Source organism: Plecotus auritus (genome assembly GCF_963455305.1).
Source record: "Plecotus auritus genome assembly, chromosome: 8".
Lineage (NCBI taxonomy): Eukaryota > Metazoa > Chordata > Mammalia > Chiroptera > Vespertilionidae > Plecotus > Plecotus auritus.
Window position 1 is genome coordinate 49,705,200 of NC_137782.1, and position 24,056 is coordinate 49,729,255.

General features: G+C 36.9%; 1 protein-coding gene across 1 annotated transcript in view; it reads left to right on the plus strand.

The window, feature by feature from the left end:
* CDH19 (cadherin 19) overlaps nt 1–19,322 on the plus strand; it is a 61,256-nt gene extending 41,934 nt beyond the window's left edge. Inside the window, exons 8-12 of the mRNA XM_080684556.1 lie at nt 4,111–4,232; nt 11,229–11,350; nt 12,649–12,766; nt 14,753–15,004; nt 17,713–19,322. Coding sequence (XP_080540682.1) covers nt 4,111–4,232; nt 11,229–11,350; nt 12,649–12,766; nt 14,753–15,004; nt 17,713–18,164 — 1,066 coding nt within the window. The 3' untranslated portion in view covers nt 18,165–19,322. The remainder of the gene's footprint in view (nt 1–4,110; nt 4,233–11,228; nt 11,351–12,648; nt 12,767–14,752; nt 15,005–17,712) is intronic.
* Nucleotides 19,323–24,056: the final 4,734 nt, after the last annotated feature.

A 24,056-nucleotide genomic window follows, 5' to 3' on the forward strand; every position in this document is an offset into this window, starting at 1 on the left:
ATGCCTATGTTGCGGGCTTGATCCCCAGTAGGGGACGTGCAGGAGGCAGCCAATCAATGATTCTCTCTCATCATTGATGTTTCTATCTCTCTTTCCAACTCCCTTCCTCTCTGAAATCAATAAAGATATATTTTTTAAAAATGTAGAAAGATTTTTATAGGATACCACTTAAAGAAGTAAAAATGAAATGTCTAATTGGTTAGAAATAAATATCTGTGTTACATGTAAACTGTACTTGCCACTATTAAACTAGTCTGTTACATTCATGTACTCAATTTTCTTCTTTAGTTATTTCAGTATTCACATCATAGGCCTGATTAGATTTAAAAGCAAAATCTATTACATGTTCCCTTAATCACCTATTTTCCACACTTCAGAAAATTCCACAAATTTCCGTGTATGTATGACGATACTGGCTCTGCTATGCATTTTGGGGCATGGGGGGTGGGGGGTGGCGCGCTACCGAGAGGAGAAGGAGCTTCTTTGCATTTGTGAGACAGAGCAATGCTCCCAGTTTTCCATAGTAACTACTAATAAAAACCACTTCCTAATTTGTAGATATAGTTCCTATTTAGTTATAGTAATTTTAGGAAAAATATGTCTATTAGAGGCCCAGTGCACAGATTCATGCACATTGAAAGGAAATTAATTAGAAGGTGGCCAGTGGGGCTGGACTGGATAAGATGGGCCAGACATGCCCTGGAGCAAATCTCCTGTGGTCCCTCCCCAGCCAGCTGTGCCTGAGGCAGCACTGGGGCTCCAAAGGCATCTGTGGAGTGAGTGTGGTCCCTCTGGAAGGTGGGCTCCCTCAGCCTGGCCTGTGGGAATCAGGCCAAAACCAACTGGCAGTCTGACATTCCCCAAGGTGCCCCGAAGTGCGAGAGGGCACTCTGCAAAGTTGCTGTCACTTGGTAGCTCCTGCATTGAGCGTCTGCCCACTGATGGTCAGTGCGCATCATACCTACCGGCCGGTTGGCCGGTTGGCTGATCGCTTAGCCTTTTATATGTATAGATGTTATATATATAATTATAACCCAGTAAATCAATTGTTTAGATTTTTTAAGTAATAGACATATTAACCTATTTATTGTTTTCCCTTAGAATACTTAAGACTATCTAATTTTTTAAAATGCCTTAATGATTAAGCTCTTCATTATGTTATAATTTATAAGAACTTGTTGAAAAAAATTTAAATATTGAATCTTAGTGATGTAAATAAGGCAATGAATGATGAATGATTTACAATGCCTGTGAATGTCGATTAAAAAATGGCATGCTTTTAAAAGATAATACAAAATTATTAGAGTTGTGTGTTTACTACTAGTGAAAATGTTAGGTATATAGGAGACACACCCAAATATGAACAGAGGTAATGTGTTTTATAGTATCACTTCTGGTAGTTATTTACCTTATTTTCTACAAAATATATATATATATATTTAGTAACAATTGCTATTTTTACATTGAAATTAATTACCTTTAAAAATAGTTTGTGAGCACCTATTAAAAATATCTTTCAATGCCTTTTCTAGACATTTTTCCATTTGTAAGTATCTTATAAATAAGATTACTTTTCATATATTGCTTTCACAAGGGTTGTTTTTCCTATGTGGTATAGCAAATCTTCAAAATATATCATGAAAACAAAGTTAAATGTATAGAGACTTGGCTTTCGCATGCCTCAGTTTTTTCTGTGAAGTGGGGATAGAACTTTTGTGATTGGACAAACATTAAGAACAAGATATAAAGGCATCTGGAGGAGAAAGCCTGGAAGAACCATTTGTTTATATCCTTCAAGAGCCATTAGCAGTGAGAAAACATTGCTCAGTCACATTTTAATCTTTCAGCTTTTTAAAAATAAATTTATTGGGGTGATATTGGTTAATAATATTATACAGGTTTCAAGTGTACATTTCTATGGTACATAATCTTCATATTGCATTGTGTACCCACCACCCAAAGTTAAATCTTCTGTCACGTTATATCCCCCCTTTACCCTTTGCTTCCCCCATCCCCCTTCTCTCTGGTGACCATCATACTGTTGTCTATGAGTTTTGTTTGTTTTTCTTGTTTGTTCATTTGTTTCTTTCAGTTTTATATCCTATATATGAGTGAAATCATATGGTTTTTATTTTTTTCTGTCTGACTTATTTTGCTTAGCGTGATATTCTCTAGATTCACTCATGCTGTTGCAAATTATAGTATTTAATCTTTTCTTATGGCTGAGTTGTATCTCATTGTATATATTAGAATGAAGAGTCTATAAAAGGACATTTGAAGTGAACCAAAGATTAATTTTCTAAGCATCAAAACTCTACTGTTTAAGCTTTTTAGCTCAGGCTTTTTATGAAATATATTGCAGACATGTGCTCTTTCTAAAATGTGTTTATAGACTGTTACTTAAAATATTAATGTTGACTTATGATCATAATTTTTAAAAACTTTAATTTGGAAATAATCTCTAACATTGGATTGGTTTTATTTCAAATGGTGTATTGTAGAAAAGGATATTTTAGATTTTTAAAACAAAATATTAACTGTTAAACTAATGTTTTATTAGTCAACAAATCTCTTAAGTAGGAAATGTGACCCTCTGTGGGCCTATAAGTAGATTGCTTATAAAAGTTTTAAAGTGAGTAGAGTTAAAACTGAATGCTTCTAAAACTTAGTTCTCTGTAATTTCGATTCTAATTCTTCCTGGAACACCAAGCTAAAATTTACAGATATTTTTAGAGACCTATCAATTCAAGATTAAAATATTCTTATCTTTTGCCACATGATTTTTGGCAAACCTCATTGATGTTTCATCAGAGTCATCTAGAATACCTGTGCAATGAAAAGCCATCACCAAACCCTAGTTATTTCTCTTTTTTAATTTTTATTATTAATCATTTGCAGGCAGGTAAGCTTTTGCTGAGTACTTCAAAGGTTTCTTTCATTGTGGAACTGGAGATCAATTTCCAGGCTTTTGCATGAGAGAATTTTATGATCTATCTTCTTTCCATGTATGATCTAATAGCACATTAGATCAACTAACCTTACTCCTGGGATATCTATATCTATCTATCTATCTATATCTATATCTCTCTCTCTCTCTATATATATATGTATATATCTGTATATCTGTGTATATATATATATATATATATATATATATATATACACACACACAGAGAGAGAGAGAGAGAGAGAGAGAGAGAGAGAATAATATTTTCTTGTGTAGTATTTCTGCCAAACTATAATCTGACACTAATCATAAGGGAAAGCATACAAATCCAAAAATGTTGTAATCTGGGTGAAGGATTGTTGTAACCTGGGTATCCTTTGAACTGGAATATGGATCTAAGTTTATCACTTTCAAATGGCTATTCCTATAATACCAGCACCATTTATTATTAAAAACCTAATTTAACTTTTCCCAGAGATTTGATATACCACTTTCATCATATCATGAATTTAAAAAGTTGGTTTACAGTTGTGAGTATGCAAGTTTATTCTTGTATTATAATTTATTAAGTATTGTATTACTTTCCATATGGACAACCATCAATCTACTTTTGCCCACCCCTGTATATGTGGTTTATTTTTAAAATGTTATCTAATTGTTTTATTTCAGCAAACAGAAACAAGCAATTTCCCATAGGTCAGCTATCAAGTAATTATAATATGATGCTCAGATTTAACAAGCAATTATGTGGTGTTGGAAAGAGACTCAGAACAGTGTAAGCTGAGAATATGTTTTATCTTGCTTTAAATTTTTAAAAAAGAGGTTCGTTAAAAATTAATTTTTATCCCCATTTTTGTATTACTCTTTATAAATGACATTTTGCCATTTTGTTTAAAACAAGTTACTCATTTATTAAAATTCTCTCTTAGAAATGAGTGTGAGTTTAGATTGAGCATACATCAATTTAAGTGTTTTAGTGTTTTCCCCCCCTGTCTCCTCTGAGTTGAATCATAAATATATAAATACACCTTTCTGAAGATTGGTCTGAATTTAATTATCTATGTGGACATGCACTTAACAATTTGTCTTGTTGCTTTTAAAGAGGTGTTATGTATCACTGTTATACAGAGTAAATAAAATTGAGGAACACTTTTTTGGTTCAGGTATTCTATTACCAAAAGCAACACGTTCCAAATTGATGACAATGGCACCATCATCACAACTCACCCTCTTGACCGAGAGACGAGCGCTTGGTGCAACCTCAGCATTACAGCCAGAGAACTATGTAAGTACTCATTTGGGAACCACATATCGGTTCACTATACTTTTTAAAACATTCAATAACTTCTGAACATAGGGACAAAAACTAGTTTAAAATGTTATTGGGAATAAAGTTAAGTGATATATTATATGTCAATTTATACATGTATATTATTATTTTCACTTAACAATGCCTGCTCATTGCTATTATAGTTTAAAAATCATATCGCCTTTTAAGTTTCAGTAATAATATAAACGAACTGCCTGAATCATGGAAAACAGGGCATCCCATAAAAAGTGCTATATATAACCCTGCTGTATGTGTTCACTACCTACAAGCTTGCAGCACAACAGTTCTGTTGATTGTAGGAAATAGATGTTGCCTTGTAACATTTGTTTTACCAGCAAATGAAGTTCACTGTGCTTAGTCTAGTTCCTGGAAAACTTCCCAAGTGAAGCAAAAAGCTATTTCTCAGCATGTCAGCTAAGTGAATAAAAATACTAACTACTTTAAAATAAAGCTGTGAAGATATATGTATGTTTTATATAGTCATGTCAGAGGTTTAATTTGAACTTAATTTTAAACAGATTTTTTTCAGAAAAAAAGAATACAATATTTAAATGAATTTCTTGCTAATTTTTCTTAAATTTATTTGTGCCTGCAGTACTTTTTCTAGTTTATTTAAGCAAAAAGTGATTCTATGGTGATATATTATATGCTTAAAACATTAATAGATGAGCCTTAAATTTTGAGTCATTCTATCTTGAAATCTCTAGAAATACTTTTTAAATATTTTAATGTTTTATTTTATCCATTTATCATGATTACTAGAGGCCTGGGGCACAAAATTTGTCCATGGGGGTAGGGGGTCCCATCAGCCCAGCCTGCACCCTCTTCAATCTGGGATCCCTCGGGTTGAAACCAGCAGTTGGACATCCCTCTCACAATCAGGGATTGCTGGCTCCTAACTGCTCACCTGTCTGCCTGCCTGATTGCCCTTAACTGCCCCCCCCCCGCCAGCCTGATCACCCCTAACTGCCTCTGCCTGCCAGCCTGATTGTCCCTAATTGCTCCTCTGCTGACCTGTTCGCTGCCAACTGCCCTGCCCTGCCAGTCTGGTTGCCCCCAACTGCCCCCCCTGCTGGCCTGGTCACCCCTCACTGCCCCCACTGCCAGCCTGGTCACCCCCAACTGCCCCCATACCAGCCTGATTGCCCCAACTGCCCCCCTTCTAGCCTGGTTGCCCCCCTTCCCCCCCCTCTGCCAGCCTGCTCACCCCTCACTGCCTCCCCTGTCAGCCTGGTCACCCCATGAAGCCTGTTGTTCAGTTGTTACTGTGAGGACAAATTTGCATATTACTCCTATTAGTATAGATAACACAACCAGAGGCCCGGTGCACAAAATTCATGCACTGGGTGGGGGTGTCCCTCAGCCCAGCCTGTACCCTCTTCAATCTGGGACCCCTCAGGGGATGTCTTACTGCCGGTTTAGGCCCGATCCCTATGGGCCTAAACCGGCAGTCGGACATCTCTCTCACAATTCAAGACTGCTTGCTCCCAACAGCTTGCCTGCCTGCCTGCCTGCCTGCCTGCCTGATTGCCCCTAACTGCTTCTGCCTGCCAGCCTGATCACTCCCTAACCACTCCCCTGCCAGCTTGATCTATGCCTAACTGCTCCCCTGCCGGCCCGATTGCCCCCAACTGCCCTCCCCTGCCAGCCCGATCTCCCCCATCTGCCCTACCCTGCAGGCCTGGTCCCCCCCAACAGCCCTCCCCTGGAGTCCTGGTTCCCCCCAACTGCCCTCCCTCCCCTGCAGGCCCAGTCACCCCCAATTGCCCTCCCCTGCTGGCCTGGTCGCCCCCAATTGCCCTCCCCTGCTGGCCTGGTCACCCCTAACTGCTCTCCGCTGCTGGCCTGATTGCCCACAACTGCCCTCCCCTGCTGGCCATCTTGTGGTGGCCATCTTGTGACCACATGGGGGTGTCCATCTTGTGCAAGGGCGTGATGGTCAATTTGTATATTTCCTCTTTATTATATAGGATAGAGAAGAGTCTTAAAATAATTCTTAATTGTTTATGTATTTCCTAAAAGCCATGAGTTTTTCAAAATCTCATCCCAACACAGAAACCCTCTCTACAGCAGTGGAATAGAGGGAACACAGTCATTGATCAGTCTTATAATAGACCAGAATGTGATGTCCATTAAAGGAAATCGCTAAGAGATTGCCAAGACAGAAATAAATCTAACCCTTTATACACCCAGGCAGATATAGCCCATTGCAAGCAAGTTCTCAAGATAAACCATTAGGAGGACTTCACATCAGGTGTCACACATAGTTATTTAAAATTTACTAAATAGTTAGAGTGACCATCTGTGTTTGCTAATTGACTTTATCCAAATGAAAATTAAGGTTCTCATTCCTATATGACAAGAGGTAGTTTGCAACTTGGGTCAAGACCTTTGCTAAACTTTAGCAGCTCCTACCCTCTCACAGAAACTGGAAGGAAGCAGTGCTTCCTGCTTGATGATTACATTCCAAAGAGCTGGTTCCCAATACTTGAGAAATACAAACCTGGAGTGAAAAGTTGGCAAGAGGTTTCTTTAACTTTTATTTTATTATGTATGTATGTATGTATGTATGTATATATATGTAATGTATGTATGTTTAATCTTCACCAAGGATATTTTTTCATTATTTTTAGAGAGATTAAAAGGAGCAGTAGAGATATAGAGAGAGAAACATTGATGTGAGAGAGACACATTGATCAGTTGCCTTCCTCACGCACCCGGAGCCTGCAACCCACGTACGTTCCCTTGCCTGGAATTGAACCCAGGACCCTTAATTAAGCAAGCTGACACTCTATTCACTGAGCCAAACCAGCTATGGCTCTTTAACTTTTAAAAGGCTTACATATATTTTAAAGAAGCAGAGAAATTACAAGTTTTCTAGGGTAAATGTTCTAAGAGGAAGGAGGGACAGTCTTTTCCCTTATTTTCAACAGAGAGAATTGTCTCTTTAAAAAAAATTATCTTTGCATCACTCTGATGAATAGTGACTTTGAGCATTTTTTCATATGACTCTTGGCCATCTGTATGTCCTGTTTGGAGAAGTGTCTATTTATGTTCTTTGTCCATTTTAAATCAGACTATTTGTCTTCCTTTTGTTGAGTTGTATGTGGTCTTTATATATTTTGGAAATTAACACCTTATCCTATGTCTCATTGATATTTATGTTCTCCTGTACAATGCATTCCCTTTGCATTTTTGAGGATGGTTCCTTTTGCATTAGCTACCACCAATAAATCAACAAGTACTGGCAAGGATTTGGAGAAAAGGGAACCCTGGTACACTGCTGGTGGAAGAATAGTATGGAGAATAGTATGGAGTTTCCTCAAAAAATTAAAAATTGAACTGCCATTTCATAGTGATCCCACTTCTAGTAATATATCTTAAGAACCCCGAAACACCAATCAGAAAGAATATATGCACCCCTGTGTTCATAGCAGTGCTATTTACAATATCTAAGAAACAGCCCAAGTACCCATCAGTAGGTGAGTGGATAAAAAAGCTATGGTACATTTATACAATGGAATACTATACAGTTGTAAAAAAAAAAAAAAAGAAGAAGAAGAGAAGGATTTCTTATCCTTTGAGACAGCATGGAGGGGCCTGGAGAGTATTATGGGAAGCAAAATAAGCCAATCAGAGAAAGACAAGTATTACATGATCTCACTCATATGTGGAATCTAAAGAACAAAATAAACCAAGGAACATAATAGTTCCAGAGGCATGCAAGCATGCAAGAAACAGACTGATGGAGCTCAAAGTGGAGGGGTGAGAGGGGGTGGGCAGACTTTAACCAAAAAAGTATATGCATAATCTATGGACACAGACAACAGTGAGGTGAAGGCCTGGGGTGTGTCAGGAACTGGATGGAGGGAGGAAATGGAGGAAAAATGGGGGACATCTGTAATCTCAACAATAAAGACTAAAAAATGTCTGCATTGAAATTAAAATTTAAATATAATGCTTTTCCATGAACAAAAGAGCATGTAAGTTATAAATAGAAACATTGAGAAACAAAGGAAACTTATTCTTCCTATTTAATTTATGTACTTTTTCCACAGCATTTTTAAATAAAAAGAGGAAAGGTTTAAAATAATGTTATACAAATATAGAATATATTATGCTGCAACTTGCATTTCACAAAATATCATGTATATCACTTCTGGTTAGTAGATAAATAACATAATAATTATATTTATTGCTTCTTTATATGCTAACTGATCTTCTAAATGCTTTATATGCATTAATTTATTTAATCTTTATTAAATAAATAAAGTTCTGTTAATAGTTACTAGTATAATTTGCATTTTACCGAGAATCAACTGAAATAAACAGTAAATATTTTTTTCAAGTTGAGAACCAAGATTAAAATCCATTTTAAAGCTCATTATATTAATACATTTGTTACATTGACTCTTTCATTTTTAATAAGCACACAGAATTTCATAGTATGGTTATACTTTATTTTGCCAATTCCCTTTTGATATACTTTGGATTATTTTGTTATTTCGGTGTGATGCAAACAATTCTGGAATAAATTAATTGAATCTTATATTTTTATGTACTGTTGCTGAGGCAGGATAGTAAGAATCTAGGAAAATCCCTTGGCAAGTGGAATGGGGAAACTAAGACAGGTAGTTTAAAGGCTGAGCAATTTACAGCCAGATAACAAGTCACAAGGTCTTATCTTCCTTAACCAAGGACACAGGAGCAAATGGTTTACACATTCCAGTCCCTGGTGGGGCAACCCTGTCTTATATGGTCCCTCTTTGGTGACATTCTTTGAAGGTGAAACTGACCAGAAAATGACCATGACCCCTCTATATGCTCATCTGGATGAATCAGCATATTAAAAGACATACCTGGAAAGCTAATGAGTATTTTATTTAGATTCTCCCCTAAGAACTCACCTAAAATTCCCACCTTTAAAAAACAGATTAAAAACTCTTAGGATAAAGAACCCAGTGCATGCTCTCTCCCTAGAGCATACCCATGCCTTCCTCCCCCCCACTCCTTCTTTCCTCAGGTGGACAACTTTGCTTTTTTTTTCCTAAGCAGTAAAGGTTCCCAGGAGAATTGCAATTGGGGAAGCAGTGGGCAGCAGCAGCTTGTCCTGGACTAACCCCTGAACCTGTCTCTAAGTGCACTGCTTTCGCCTCTGTAGCTTGTTTTTCCTGAGTCCATGCAGCCCAGCAGGGTCACTTCTTCTGCCCTTTTGACTTTCTTTCTAAAGGGCCAAAGCAGTCATGTCTAGGCTAGTCTAGAACAGTGGTCGGCAAACTGCGGCTCACGAGCCACATGTGGCTCTTTGGCCCCTTGAGTGTGGCTCTTCCACAAAATACCACGTGTGGGTGCGCACGTACAGTGCGATTGAAACTTCGTGGCCCATGCGCAGAAGTCGGTTTTCGGCTCTCAAAAGAAATTTCAATCGTTGTACTGTTGATATTTGGCTCTGTTGACTAATGAGTTTGCCGACCACTGGTCTAGACTTCCTCACTTTCCAAAGGGCTAAGGCAGCTCTGCCGAAACCCACTCCTGTTGCTGTGATCTTCCCTCCTCTACCTTAAGCCCTTTCTTAATTTCAGGGTCCCCAGCTTTAATGAAGGCACTCTCAAAATCACTCATGTCCTGCATGAAGTCAAGAACCTGCACATTCCAGATTGAACATGGGTAGACCCACCTTGGTCCCAGTCCCTTTCTGGTGACAGTGCCCAAGCTAATTATGTGTAATTTAATTTTCACTATCTTTTGCCAGATTACATTCTAGAAAATGTGGACATCCCCACATTACTCCTCCATCACTGAGTTTGTTTTGCACATTTAAGATAAATTACATGGACCAAATAATCATTCTCCTTGCTTCTGGTGAGCAAAAATCTTTGTGAATACTGTTATTATAGAGAAGCATCTCTTAACTGTGGGCTATTTTTCCTCTTAGGACATTTGACAATGTCTGAGGACAGTTTTAATTATCGCAACCAATGTGGGGATCATGACTAGCATTAAATAGAAACTAAAAAATGAAGCTATGCATCCTACAATGTACAGATAACCCCTCAAAACAAATAATTATCTAGTCTAAAATATCAATAGTGATGAGATTAAGAAACCCTGGTATGAATCATTTGAATTTTCTCATCTGTGAATTTGTGGTTTGGGAATGAATTGTCTTTTTCATATCATTTGTCAGGATTTGAAATGTGAGCTATTAATATTTCATTTTGTGATGCAAACACTTTTTCTGATCACTGTTGTTTGGTTGTTGTTTTGGCTTTTTTTACATTTCTTTTTGCCATTAAATAAATTTATTTAGTCATATCTTCCCAGTCTTTCATGGGTTCTGTATTTCTTGGCTCACTGAAGAAAATCCTCCCAACTCAATGTATGCATACTTAGATATTATTTTAATTATCTTATTTTACCATGTATTTAGATTATATACCATGTCCTGTTTTTGTTTTTAAAAGTATACTGAATGATGCTCTTCATTGAGACTACTGGATGCTGGCTTCTTAACTGCTTTTTCTACTTCAGCTATGAGCTTAGGCAAGTCAATTATCTACAATGTGTAAAATTAAACAGTTTCTCAATGATTTTTATCAGTAGAACTGGGAAAGATAATAACACATATTCATCATGATTAGATGAATTTATACAAATATTTTTTTTAAATTTCCTGGGTTTTAGGAAGATGTTCATATAACTAATTTCTCTACTACTTTTTCTCATCAGCTCCTACATCTATGGCAGGTACAGGGCACTTGAAATATTGGTTGAGTTAAATGTGTTGATAACATTCTTTTCCGCTCTGTATTATTGATAAATATATGAATGATATAGACAGCCTGTCTTCAGATAGCTTTTATTCAAATGAAATTATACTACATACTAATTTTTTTAAAAAAAAATTCCCCCTAAAGACAGCATTATCTATTTGTATTCTGTTTGTTGTAGACAATGAAGAACAGACTTCTGAAGTTCCTGTGTATGTACAAGTTCTTGATATTAATGATCACGCTCCTGAGTTCCCTGAACTTTATAAGACTTATGTTTGTGAAAATGCAAGCTCTGGTCAGGTAAGAACTCATAAGAAATTGCTGACATATTAATCCCATGCTTTTATGTTGTGGGTTCTGTATAACTTACATTTCTTTTTAAAAATGTCACACTTCGACAGTGTTTCTCTGCAATGCTGAGTGTAACAGACATCTTATAACTCATTCAGAATCTCTTAAGAAGGAAATGGGCCCCATGTGAAGAACTTGTAATGTATGACACTAGTCTTAACTATCACTGCTAATGTTAATAAAATTACTTTTAATAAAGGCCAATTCTGCCCATGTACTCATCTAATGGTATTGAAATTTACTAAATCCTTATAAGACAGGAATTGTAGAGTACAGGTTGTATCATTCTTTTCAAATGACTCATAAAAAAAGAAACCATAATTAAACACCTACCTGCACACATAAAATCAAACACAACGAAGTTATTAAGCATATGGCTGTAAATATCAGATGCAGATTATAATTAAAAGTAATTTCTGAAAATATTAAAAGGTAATAACTCAGAAATTGTGTGTTCAGAAGTATAAACACACTGTTAACTTATATAATGAACTTTTGATTTCCAGAATTAATCACAATCTCACTATCTGACCCTGACAGCATATCTTTTTTTTTTTTCTTTTTTGACAATATGGAGCTACTTGACTGACACATCCATGTCTAAAGAAAATAATTAATTGAGATCTTATTTGTTCATAGCTGCATTACTTCACTTCTTATGATCCAAGATAGAGGAACTTACCTGAGGTGGAACACTTTTCCTATAACCTTTATGGGTCAAAGGAAATCATGTACATTGTCCCTAAGCTTTAAATGCACTATTTCCTGAAATAAATTTAAACAAACTCATTATTTTAGCAAATACTTTAGTAAGATATTAACTTCTCCGCAGTTATGCTCTCAATATAAGCAGGAAATATATAATTGCAGCAAATCATAATGGCTGGCGTTCAGATGGGAAAGGGAGAAGGAGAGAAGGAAGGGAGAAATCTAGGCTGGGAGAATGGGAGGAAGTCTTGACATAGAGCTGCAGGGCTTTGAGAACTTCTAACAAACTCAGCTTATGAAAACCATCTGGCCCATCAACAAAAATATATTCATTATGTGATAGCAAAACACTGTTTTGATCAGGGCAAGTAAAGATATTTTTAATCTGAGAAAATATGTTAATATCTCTATCCGTTTGATAGTTATCCTATGCAATGTTCATAAAGATTTTGGTAAAGCTATTTTACTAAAAAATCTAATAACAACAACAGTGATCTTTTTCCTGAATAAAAAAACAAAACAAAACTTTTTTTCCCTAGGAGATTCAGACCATCAGTGCGGTGGATAAAGATGACTCCATAGAAAGTCCAAATTTTTATTTCAATTTATCTGTGGAAGACACAGAGAACTCTAAATTTACAATCAGAGATAATCAAGGTAATTACATTCACTCTTGATGGCTTTTGACCCATTTTCCTAGCATTGTGGTTGATTTTAAGTGAACTTACAGCATTGCTTTTTATACTTTAACTGCATACTGATAATGTTGAGACATACCAATAGAGCAAGTAGTGGAAATGAAAATGGGAAAGAAAACCCAAAATCAAGTTCTGAAAATACTATCCCCATTTTCTACTGGATTTCTTGAAATTAGAAGCACTTTTTCAAGTCATGAGTGGCTGTAAGTCCTTAGAAAGTCTGGATAGCTTTGCAAATATAATTGCAATTCTGACAGAATGGTTCCTTTCATGTCATCAGGTAACTCAAATTTCAATCTATGCTGGGGATCAGAGTGTTACATACTTAACTTGTACTCATGTTAGCTCAATTAATTCAAAGATATTTGGTGTCATTAATTCTGGCTATCTATCTATATAAAAGCCTAAGCGACCATCGCAACTGAACGAATGACCGCACAGGCTGCGTGGGGCAACCAGGCTGGCAGGGGGGTCAGTGAGGGGCGACCAAACGACTGAACAAGCAGGCTGCATGGGGTGACCAGGCCCACGGGGGGGCAGTTGAGGGCAACCAGGCTGGTGATGGGAGGGGCAGTTGGAGGTGACCAGGCTGGCGGAGGGGCAGTAAGGGGCAACCAGGCTGGCGGGCGGGTAGTTAGGGGCGACCAGGCCAGCACGGGGGGGGGGGGGGGGGCAGTTGGGGACGACCAGGCTGGCAGGGGGGGTAGTAAGGGGCAACCAGGCTGGTGGGGGGCAGGCAATTGGGGGCAACTAGGCTGGCAGGAGGCAGTTAGGGGTGATTAGGCAGGCAGGCAGGTGAGCAGTTAGGAACCAGTGGTCTGGATTGTGAGAGGGATGTCTGACTGCCGGTTTAGGCCCAATCCCCGGGATGGGGCCTAAACTGGCAGTCGGCCATCCCCCAAGGGGTCCTGGATTGGAGAGGGTGCAGACTGGGCTGAGGGGACCCCCCCCCCCCCGCCCTGTGTACGAATTTCATGCACCGGGCCTCTAGTAGCTATATAAAATAGGTTTAATATTATTATTTTTCCTTCAAAATGAAATGATTATATCAATCTAAGGACAAAAGGTTCTAAAGGATTTCATATGGAGAGACAAAATTTCCTTTCCTACCATATAGAAGTGACTAACTTTATAAAGAGTCACTCTGTTATTTTTTTCTTTAACTTCAGTAAAATATTTTTATCACCCTATGGATTTTTGTTTTAATTCTCTTTTATATCCCAAAGATATGAACCATTGCCTTTATTATTCAAGAATCTGTAACCAATACCAACAGCTGTCCTTCCAGAAAACAGAGGTTAATCTTTAATGTTGGGGATCTTTTCTTGGGAGAATAAATGCAGACATGTTATCTCACTTTAGTCCTGGTCAAATTCCCCAGTGAAGGGAACTCAAATGAACTTAGGATAGAAAACCCAAATATCAACATAAAAAATAATATGTAGCTTAGATTTGTTTATATTAATACAAAACAATGTACTGGGACAAAATATAGATATTGAAACAAAGAAAATAATTGATTTGGTTTAACATTTGTGATTACAAATAAACTATATATTGGGAAAAAATGTAAATTATATCACATTATATCTGTCTAGTAACTAGAATCAAAAGGGTTTTATAGACTTCAAGAGCAAGATGGAGAATTTATTTTAAATAGATGATTTGAGAAAATTTATAAGTAGGCATACATTTCAAGAGACTTCCACTTGTTTAGGTTTTATAGATTACCTTACAAAGTTTGTCTGATTGCTACAGAAAATATTTTTTGGGAGATGGAAATACCAAAACAACAACAAAAAGGAAAACATAGTACTGAGGTGTAAGAAACTGAACTGAAAAAAAGTTATTTAGGTATTTCTATACTATTGCCTCTAGTGCATATGCCTGGTATAAATTTCTTATGTATTGTTGAAAAAATTATGCACATGAATTTTTGTTTTAGATAACACAGCTGTAATTTTGACTAATAGAACTGGTTTTAGCCTTCAAGAAGAGCCTGTCTTCTACATATCCATCTTAATTGCTGACAATGGTATCCCATCCCTTACAAGTACAAACACCCTTACCATCCAAGTGTGTGACTGTGGTGACAGTGGCAGTATACAGACCTGCCACAATAAAGATATGCTTTTTATGGAATCCAGGACAGAGATCATGACTGCTATTCTGATATGCACTGTGATAATAATACTTGGTAAGTAGTGCTGAACTGAACATACCTTCATTTACTGAAGATAAGATGATAAATATAGAAAATAGATAATTTCTATTATGATAGCAATATAACATGGCTTTGTGTGTGTGCACATACTTAATTTCTCTTCTGGATGTATTACAATTCTTAAATCAGGTGGAGTAAATTTTAAAAATGATGAATATGCACTTCAAGCTGAAAATCAACAATTCTTGAATTAGATGAGTATGTATGTATGTGCTCATTTGTTTAGGAATGTTTTTGACACACACACATTGCAACATACATAGTTATGTAAAAATTAGTAGCAACAATGATGAGCTTCTGCTGAGTGCTTATTACACTCCAGGGAGTGTCTTAAGTGCTTTGAATATATATTGCAATTTGATCCTTAGAATAACCTCATGAAGTAGTAACTATTATCACCTGTGTTGAATAGACAGCGAGTGAACCTCAAAGAATTATGTGCTTTACAAAGGGTGCCATAGCTCCTAAATGATGTTTTGAGATTCCATAACCATAACCAACCATGATTCAATCCTATACAGCAACTCACTCTCAGCTTTGGAGTGTTAAAAAGAGAGTAAATATTAGGATGCACAGATGTAAACTAGAGAGTTACACTTAATCAATGTGCTAAACACAAAAGAAATCGCTGTCAAATAACTCCATTATTTCTTGTTTGTTGTTGTTATTATTGTTTTCAAAAGAAGATAAGTTATACTCATTTTACTGATGAGGCAAATGAGCCCCTAAATGTTTCATGTAGCCAGGCTTTCAAGACAACAAATGATTCATTTAGCATAAGCTTTTACATAATCTATCAGTATCTGTAATCTAAACCCTTCTCTTCCATACCTAATAACTATGTATTAAAACCAACACAACCTTACTAAGTCTTGAAAGCAATTAAAACAGCCACTGTTTCTAAATTCCCAAACTTATGGCTCAACTGACATAAAATATTAGACTTGCTTTGCCTTTGCTCCCCTCAACTTTCTCAAAGCTTCAAAACTCATGCTTTCCTCTTTTACCATCCAACATTCTCTTATACTTAGCTTCAGTGTTTCCTGTTATTTTTAGTGATCTTGGATCATAAAAATGAATTTAGAGCTACATAGCTAGACATCAGAATCAAGAAGTAGTTAAAACAGTGTAGTTTTGGCAAGTACTAAATTACCAGACCTAAGCCAAGTCTTGAAATTCTGCAGGTATACCAAGGGCAGCTGCACAGGCATAATATTTAGAGGAAGGGAAGTGGGGTCCACCAATGGTAGTTTCCTCTGAGAGTTTCATGAGGACTGTCTCCAGTTCATAACTTTAGAAATTATTTACTAGACCCCTTCCAATTTCAACTATATATCTCAAATGAGATTTTTGTGTTTGGTTGGTTGGTTAAGGTTTTTTTAATCCTCACCCAAAATATATTTTAATTAATATCTTTTCATTGATTTGAAAAGAGAGAGAGAGAGAGAGAGAGGTAAGAGATAAATATAGATTTGTTGCCCCCTATGCTCCTGAACTGGGGGTCAGGCTCTCAGTCTAGGTATGTGACTTGACCAGGAGCAAAACCCAAAATCTTTTGATGTACAGGATGATGCACCAACCAACTGAGCCACCTGGCCAGGGCTCAGATGTATTTTAAACTCCAGTACCTGAATTTAAACATGATGACCTTATTTGAGTCAAGAGCAGTGTTTCTATATTTTAAATGTAAGTTTTATATAAATATCACATACTGTATTTATGTTTGTGATAATGTTAATGGTATTGCTTCAATTTTTATTCTAGTCCTATCTGTGAAATTCTGAACAGCCACATAAGATCCAAGATTGAGTAAGAACTGGTTACACACACACACACACACACACACACACACACACGCACATTTTCTTTAAAATCTAGAGTGTACTTAAATCGTTCTGTTTCTACATGTTAAAATTACCTTATTAATAAATATTGATAGTGGATATACCAGTGTTATGATTCAAAGACTTGATAGTTTGGAATTTCTAAAATTAATATGGTATCACAAATTGCAGATTCTGAACCAACTATCTGATTTTGAGTGCCAGCTTTCTGTTTCCTTGATGTGTGACTGTGTTATTGAACATCCCCAGGCTTCCATTTCCTCAACTTTAATAGGGAATTAAGAATAACGTATGGGTTCTCACAGTTAAATTACTGAATAGATTAAAAGCTTTTAGAAAAATGCCCAGTGCACACTTTGTAGGCAGTAAATATTAACTTAGAAAATAATTATACCACCGAATTTGCCTCGATGGGGACTATCAAACTGGTCCATTGTGCTTACTTTCTATTAACCTGCCTCTTTGGTTACTAAATGGACAAATGCAAATAGATTGGAAAATGTTCCCATATTCTGCTTTGTTCTATTTCCAATATATAAGAAAAAATAAAATGTTAGGGGTTTTAAATTATCATCAAAAACATTTCACTATATTTTCATGATGTTTTTCTACTCTAAATCATGAACCAGGAAGTTTGCTATCCATCCCATGTCTTTCTGCAAGCCCCTTTGGTAAATTTTCAACAACAATAAATATATCTTTTTTGTCTTAAAATAAAAAAAATAAAATCTTATGTATTGATCTTGTCACAAAAGCAAGGATTGTGAAGTTTATCATAATATGTCTTGTTACGTTATGCTATATTGTGTTAATATTTTGGTATGCTTTATTTGTCAGGGTTTATTTTTATGATCCTACATCTACAACAACGAAGAAAACAGACTCTTTTTCCTGAGAAAGGTAAAGATTGCAGAGAGAATATATTCAGATATGATGATGGAGGGACAAGAGAAGAAGATACGGAGGCCTTTGCTGTTGGAGAGCTGAGGTGCAGCACCTTCATGAGGGAACCTCGGACTCGGAAAACCACCTCTGCAGAGATTAGGAGTTTGTGCAGGATGTCATGGCAGGTTGGCCCAGATGATGCTGTAATCAAGGAATTCATCCTAGAAAAGCTGGAAGAAGCTAACACTGATACTTACGCTCATCCTTTGGACTCCCTCCAGACCTATGCCTTTGAGGGAACAGGGTCATTAGCTGGATCCCTGAGCTCTTTAGAATTATCAGCCTCTGGTGAGAATGAAAATTTTGATTGCTTTCATGATTTGGAACTTCCCTTTCAAATATAAGCATGTATGTTTGGTTCTGCTATGCAGTCAAATAATTAGGGCTTGCAGGGAGAAGGGGAGGGTTGGGTGTAAAAGGTGAAGGCATTAAGGGGGGATGGGGGCGGGACACAGACAACTGTATGATGATTGCCAGGGGAAAAGAAGGGTGAGTGAGGTAGAATGGGGGATAAATGGTGGCAGAAAGAGCCTTGACTTTGGGTGGTAAGCGCATGATGCAGTGTGCAGATGATGTATTACAGAATTATACAGTTGAAACCTGTATGGTTTTATTCACCAATGTCACGCCAATAAGTTCAATCAAAATAAAAGTTTTAAAATGCTAATGTGTTTTGAGGCAAACGGGGAGTCTCTTGGTAAAGAGTTGTAGGTTCCATTTCTCTGAGAGAAAAATAAGACCTGAGTTAATAGTGTTTTCTGATTTCCTTGGAGCAAATACTCATGGTTATTTCAAGCTAGCCACATGTTGTCACTGAATAATGATATGGAGAAAAATGCCAGTGCAAGGCACCTCAAGCACAGCACTGGCATACTCTCCTAGCATTTCCCGCGCCCCCATAACATCCAATACAAATTCTCAACATTTTTGAATGTTTAATGTGGGAAAGGCACTAAACCTAGAGTATCTTAATAGTATTTCATTTATGCATTTATTAAATCTTACCAAGTAAGAGTAAAGTATACATGTGTGTTAAGTTCCTGATACTATACTCAGATAAATACCTAGGAGAATCTGAGTAATCATATAAAACTTGAAAAAACTATTTCATTTACATAAATAAGCAAGTTTATTACAAGGATTCTATGATTCATTCTAGTTTGATATTTTTAAATCTTTGTCAAGACCACATTTTAAAACTGATTTCACATTTAGACAGCTAATTGGCGTATGCTAATTAATCAAAATATAGTATATATGTATTATTTTTGATATTACAGCTTTGTATATATTTTATTTACTTTGTTTAAAAGTTTTTCATAATTTGTGTTCCTATGTGACCAAAATGCAACTTTATTATGTCACAATACAATGACAAAATATTTGTCAACATTTACTCATCATTAAATTTAAATGTTATAAAAATGGTGGAATGTGTGAAATAATATAAGTAACTTTTTATTGCTACTAAAATGTGAGAAGCAAATAAAAGAACTGTGTTCAAACTTGAATTAATATTCATTCTAAGTAATATAATAAACTGCACTGAATCCTACCATGCACAGCAATAAAATTATCAGCATTCCCTTTTTTATTAAAAACTTAGAGTATAACCTTTGTTTTGAGGTGTTTTTTATTATGGAATATAGAATTAGGTGCAGTGGCTATTTTTATTGTAACTTTATGAAGAATAGATGCTAAGCAGCTAGACATAAAGCTTTATGGTAACATTAGATTATAAAATAAAACTTTTAATTTTAATCAACATTTTAAGAATGATCCTTATTATTCTATTCAAATCAAGGTGGAGTTCAAAATTCATAGTTTAAACAAAAATAAAGTAGGGAGAACAATGTTCTAAAATTGGTTTATATGTTCATTTTTAACTGATCTGAACCAAGTTGGGCATATATGTTTTAATAAAATATTTTGAATAATTTTGAACTAAAGTTACAGTAGTTGAATGGCTACAATATTTCCACTCTGTACTTTGTACTTTGAACTGTAAACATCCACACCATGTAAACATCCACACCAATATCATTCAAATACTGTTATGTTGGTGACACAGATATCAACTTTACAAAAGCCTGAGAAAATCGGACTTGAAATACAACAATTTAGGAAAACATTGAAAGTAGGCAAGAACAAGTAGATAAACTGTAGTAAATCCTTATGCATTCATATTATTATTTACTTAGCAAAGAGTAAGAATATTTTTTGTAGGGAGAAAAATGTGAATGGAAAAGGGCGAAAGGGAGAGAAACAAGGGGAAAATCTGGATAATACATGAAAGTAGCTATAATTTTGGAGATCCATTCATCTTATTGAAATTGTGTACGTAACCAGCGATACCGAAGTTGGATATTTGCTCGATCGGGATGCTCAACAATTTGAGCCTTTAAAGTTTGGAGCTGCGTGGGTTTGTGGAGAAGTCGGCTTGTGATATTTCCTCGTGGCAGCACCTCTCCTTCACTGCTTTGAATTCAGAAGGATGGCATAGACATCTTCACAACACTGCGGGCTTGGACGCGGAGTCTGCGCCATCTTGATCCGGAAAGTGGAGCTTATCTGAAGCCTGAGAATCCACAACTGCGGCACCCCAGGAACAGCTGCGAGCCCCAGAACAACGCTCCCCAACTGGCGCAAGCACACGGGTTCAGAGAAGCTCTACACTCCACCACGGAAAGGTCAGATTTCGCCTGGGATAAGGTGAGGTCTCTGGTCCCGGCGGGAGAGAGGAACGCGCGTTTTGCGGGAGCTGGAGGACCAGGGAAGTCTGTGCCTAGAAAAATCCGTGGCTGTAGGGGCTGGCGTGATCTGTGACTGTGGAAAGGGGTCCTCAGAGCTGCTAAGAGAAGGGCACTCTAAAAAGCAACCCATTTTGATCTGAAGTGCAGGGACACCCTAAGAATTTCAGGCAGTCCAGACTTACGCGCAGCCCGTGCGCTCCCTGGGTGCCTGGGCTCACTCGCAGTCCCGGAGTTCGCACACTTGGGCTTTTTCCTCTTCAAATCCTTGCTTCTGATTACTAAGCCCAATACATAGGATCACCCAGTTGGGGACACCCTGGGAGACTGCAGGGGAAGGTTGTTTTTCTGGAACCTGGGGATCGGAGCGGGGAGTGACCATCAGAGAGTCAGCTCTGAGGCAGACCACTCCCACAGGCCCGAGTGCCACAGGGAAAGAAGGCTCTAACACTCCCTAGAGAGGCCATAGATAGACCCGGAAGTCAATCCAGAAACACTGCCACCCAGGGGCTGAATCACAAATTGACTCTTGTGTAATCAAAAATAAAAGAATACGAGAAATTAAGACACACCGCCTGCTTAAAATCAGGACTGGCTTACAACACCGAAGAGCAGTGGATCGCAGGGAACTGCAATACTGTCTGGACTGAGAAAGAGGCGTGCCAAACAGAAAAACAGAGGAAGTGAATGACCTTCACTACTCCACATTTTATTTTTACCTTTTATTTTTTTTATTTTTTTATTTTTTTTTAATTTTCATTTTTTGCATCTTTTAATCAAGAAACTTTTTTTTCTTTTTTCATCACTTGATTTTGCCTTTTTAATGATTACATTTTTATTTTCAATCCGTATTATTACTACTGCTATTTTATCTTTTTTTTTTTTTTTTTTTTTTAAAGTGTCATTTTATTTTCTCTTCATTTTATTTTGGGATTAGGGTTCTACATTCTATTTTTTATCTTTCCTTTAGCATCGTTTTACTCTATCTCAACTCTACCTTTAGGCCATCACTCTCTTCCTAACCTCCCCCTTTTCAGTGTCCTGTTTGTCTTACCCTTTTACTGCTTTAGATTTTCCCTATTCTTTCTGTTTACCCCTTGTTAAAATTTCACCCTACTTACATATCTAATCTCCAATCCCCTGCTCCAAGTCCACATACACCTCTCCCTTCGCTGTCTGAGTTATCCATAAACTTGTCCTTATCTCTGTCCTTTTGTTGTTGTTTGCTTGAATGTAGAATATATCCAATTTTTATGCTTTTTTTGTGAGATTGTTTTGCTTATTCTTCTTTTGTTTATTCTTTTGTTTGTTTTGTGCTTCAGCTTAACCTTGCCTCACTCCATATTAGTTGGTGTTGTAGTTTGTACTAATCCCCAGGCACTTGTTGCTGGCATTTGCTGGGATTAGTGATTGTTCTATTGGAGTTTTATCCCCAATATATATATAGTCTGTTCCCCTTTCTCTCTTAGTCAATTTCTTGTCTCTTACTTTTTTTTCCCTTTACTTTCCCTTTTCCCAATTTCATTTTCACACTCCTTTTTTCTTTTTTTCTTTCTTTCTTTCTTTTTTCCTCTTCTTCTTTCTCTCCTATCCCCTAATTTGCCTTTCTCTGGTGGTCACCTTTATTGGAGGTTATTAATATCGTGAATACATTCCTGTTCAGTGCTTTGTGAGTTGTACCTGGTAGTGCTGTATTTTGTGCCTTTAAATCAACCCAGGAGAGAGAGAACTACATAACCAGACACCCAGAGAAGAGAGACCATGGGGAGACAAAGAAGCAACCCGCATATGAAAGAAAAGCAGGCATCACCAGAAAAGGAAGTAAACGAAATGGAGGCAAGCAACCTTCCAGAAAAAGAATTCAGAGAAATGGTCATAAGGTGGCTGAAAAGAATGGAAGACAAATTCGACAATATGAGCAAGAACCAAGAGGAAATGAAGAAGAACCAAGAAGAAATGAAAAATGACATCGCTGCTGTAAAGAACTCAATAGAAAGCATCAAGAGTAGACTAGAAGAAGCAGAGGACCGCATCAGTGAGCTAGAAGACAAGATGGAAAAAAATACCCAAGAAAAGCAACTTCTAGAAAAAAAAATTAAAAGGCAGGAGGAGAGTCTAAGGGAACTTTGGGACAACACGAAACAAAACAACATCCGCATAATAGGGGTTCCAGAAGGAAAGGAAGCTGAGCAAGGAATAGAAAACCTCTTTGAAGAAATAATGACAGAAAATTTCCCAGATATAGGGAAGAAAAAACCCACACAAATCCAAGAAGCTCACAGAGTCCCAAGCAAAATGAACCCCAAAAGACCGACGCCAAGGCACATTATAATTAAATTGGCAAACACCAACGACAAAGTAAGAATCTTAAAAGCAGCAAGAGAGAGACAGAAAGTTACATACAAAGGAACCCCCATCAGACTAGCAACTGATTTCTCAACAGAAACTCATCAGGCCAGAAGGGAATGGAATGAAATATACAAAGTCATGCAAAGGAAGGGGCTGAATCCAAGAATACTGTACCCAGCAAGGCTGTCAATCAAAATTGAAGGTGAAATCAGGAGCTTCACAGACAAAAAAGGACTAAGGGAATTTATTACCACCAAACCAGCAATGCAAGAAATGCTAAAGGGTCTACTGTAAAAAAAAAAAAAAAGAAAGAAAGAAAGAAAGAAAGAAACAGGAAGCGAAGAAGTAACACAAGGGTAAAGAATAGGAATGGCGACAAATAAGTACCTATCAATAATAACTTTAAATGTAAATGGATTAAATGCCCCAATCAAAAGACATAGGGTAACAGATTGGATAAGAAAACACGACCCATATATCTGCTGTCTACAAGAAACCCACCTCAGAAAAAAAGACGCACACAGACTGAGGGTGAAGGGATGGAAAAAGGTTTTCCAGGCAAATGGAACTGAAAAAAAAGCTGGGGTAGCAATACTTATTTCTGACAAATTAGATCTCAAACTGAAGGACATAACAAGAGATAAGGAAGGCCATTTCATAATACTAAAGGGAGCAATCCAACAAGAAGAAATAACTCTGGTAAACATATATGCACCCAATACAGGAGCACCCAAATACATAAAAAAACTCCTGGAGGATATCAAGGGAGACATTGACAGCAATACAATCATAGTAGGAGACTTTAATACCCCACTATCACCATTGGACAAATCCTCTAAACAAAACATCAGCAAAGAAACATCAATCCTAAATGACTCACTAGACCAGATGGAATTAATTGACATCTTCAGAACATTTCACCCCAAAGCCACAGAATATACATTCTTCTCAAGCGCACATGGGTCATTTTCAAAGATAGACCATATGTTGGGACATAGGCAAAGTCTCTTCAAATTCAAGAAGATAGAAATCATATCAAGCATCTTCTCAGACCACAGTGGCATAAAACTGGAAATCAACTACAATAAAAACAACCCAAAGAAATCAAACACATGGAGACTAAACAGCATGCTATTA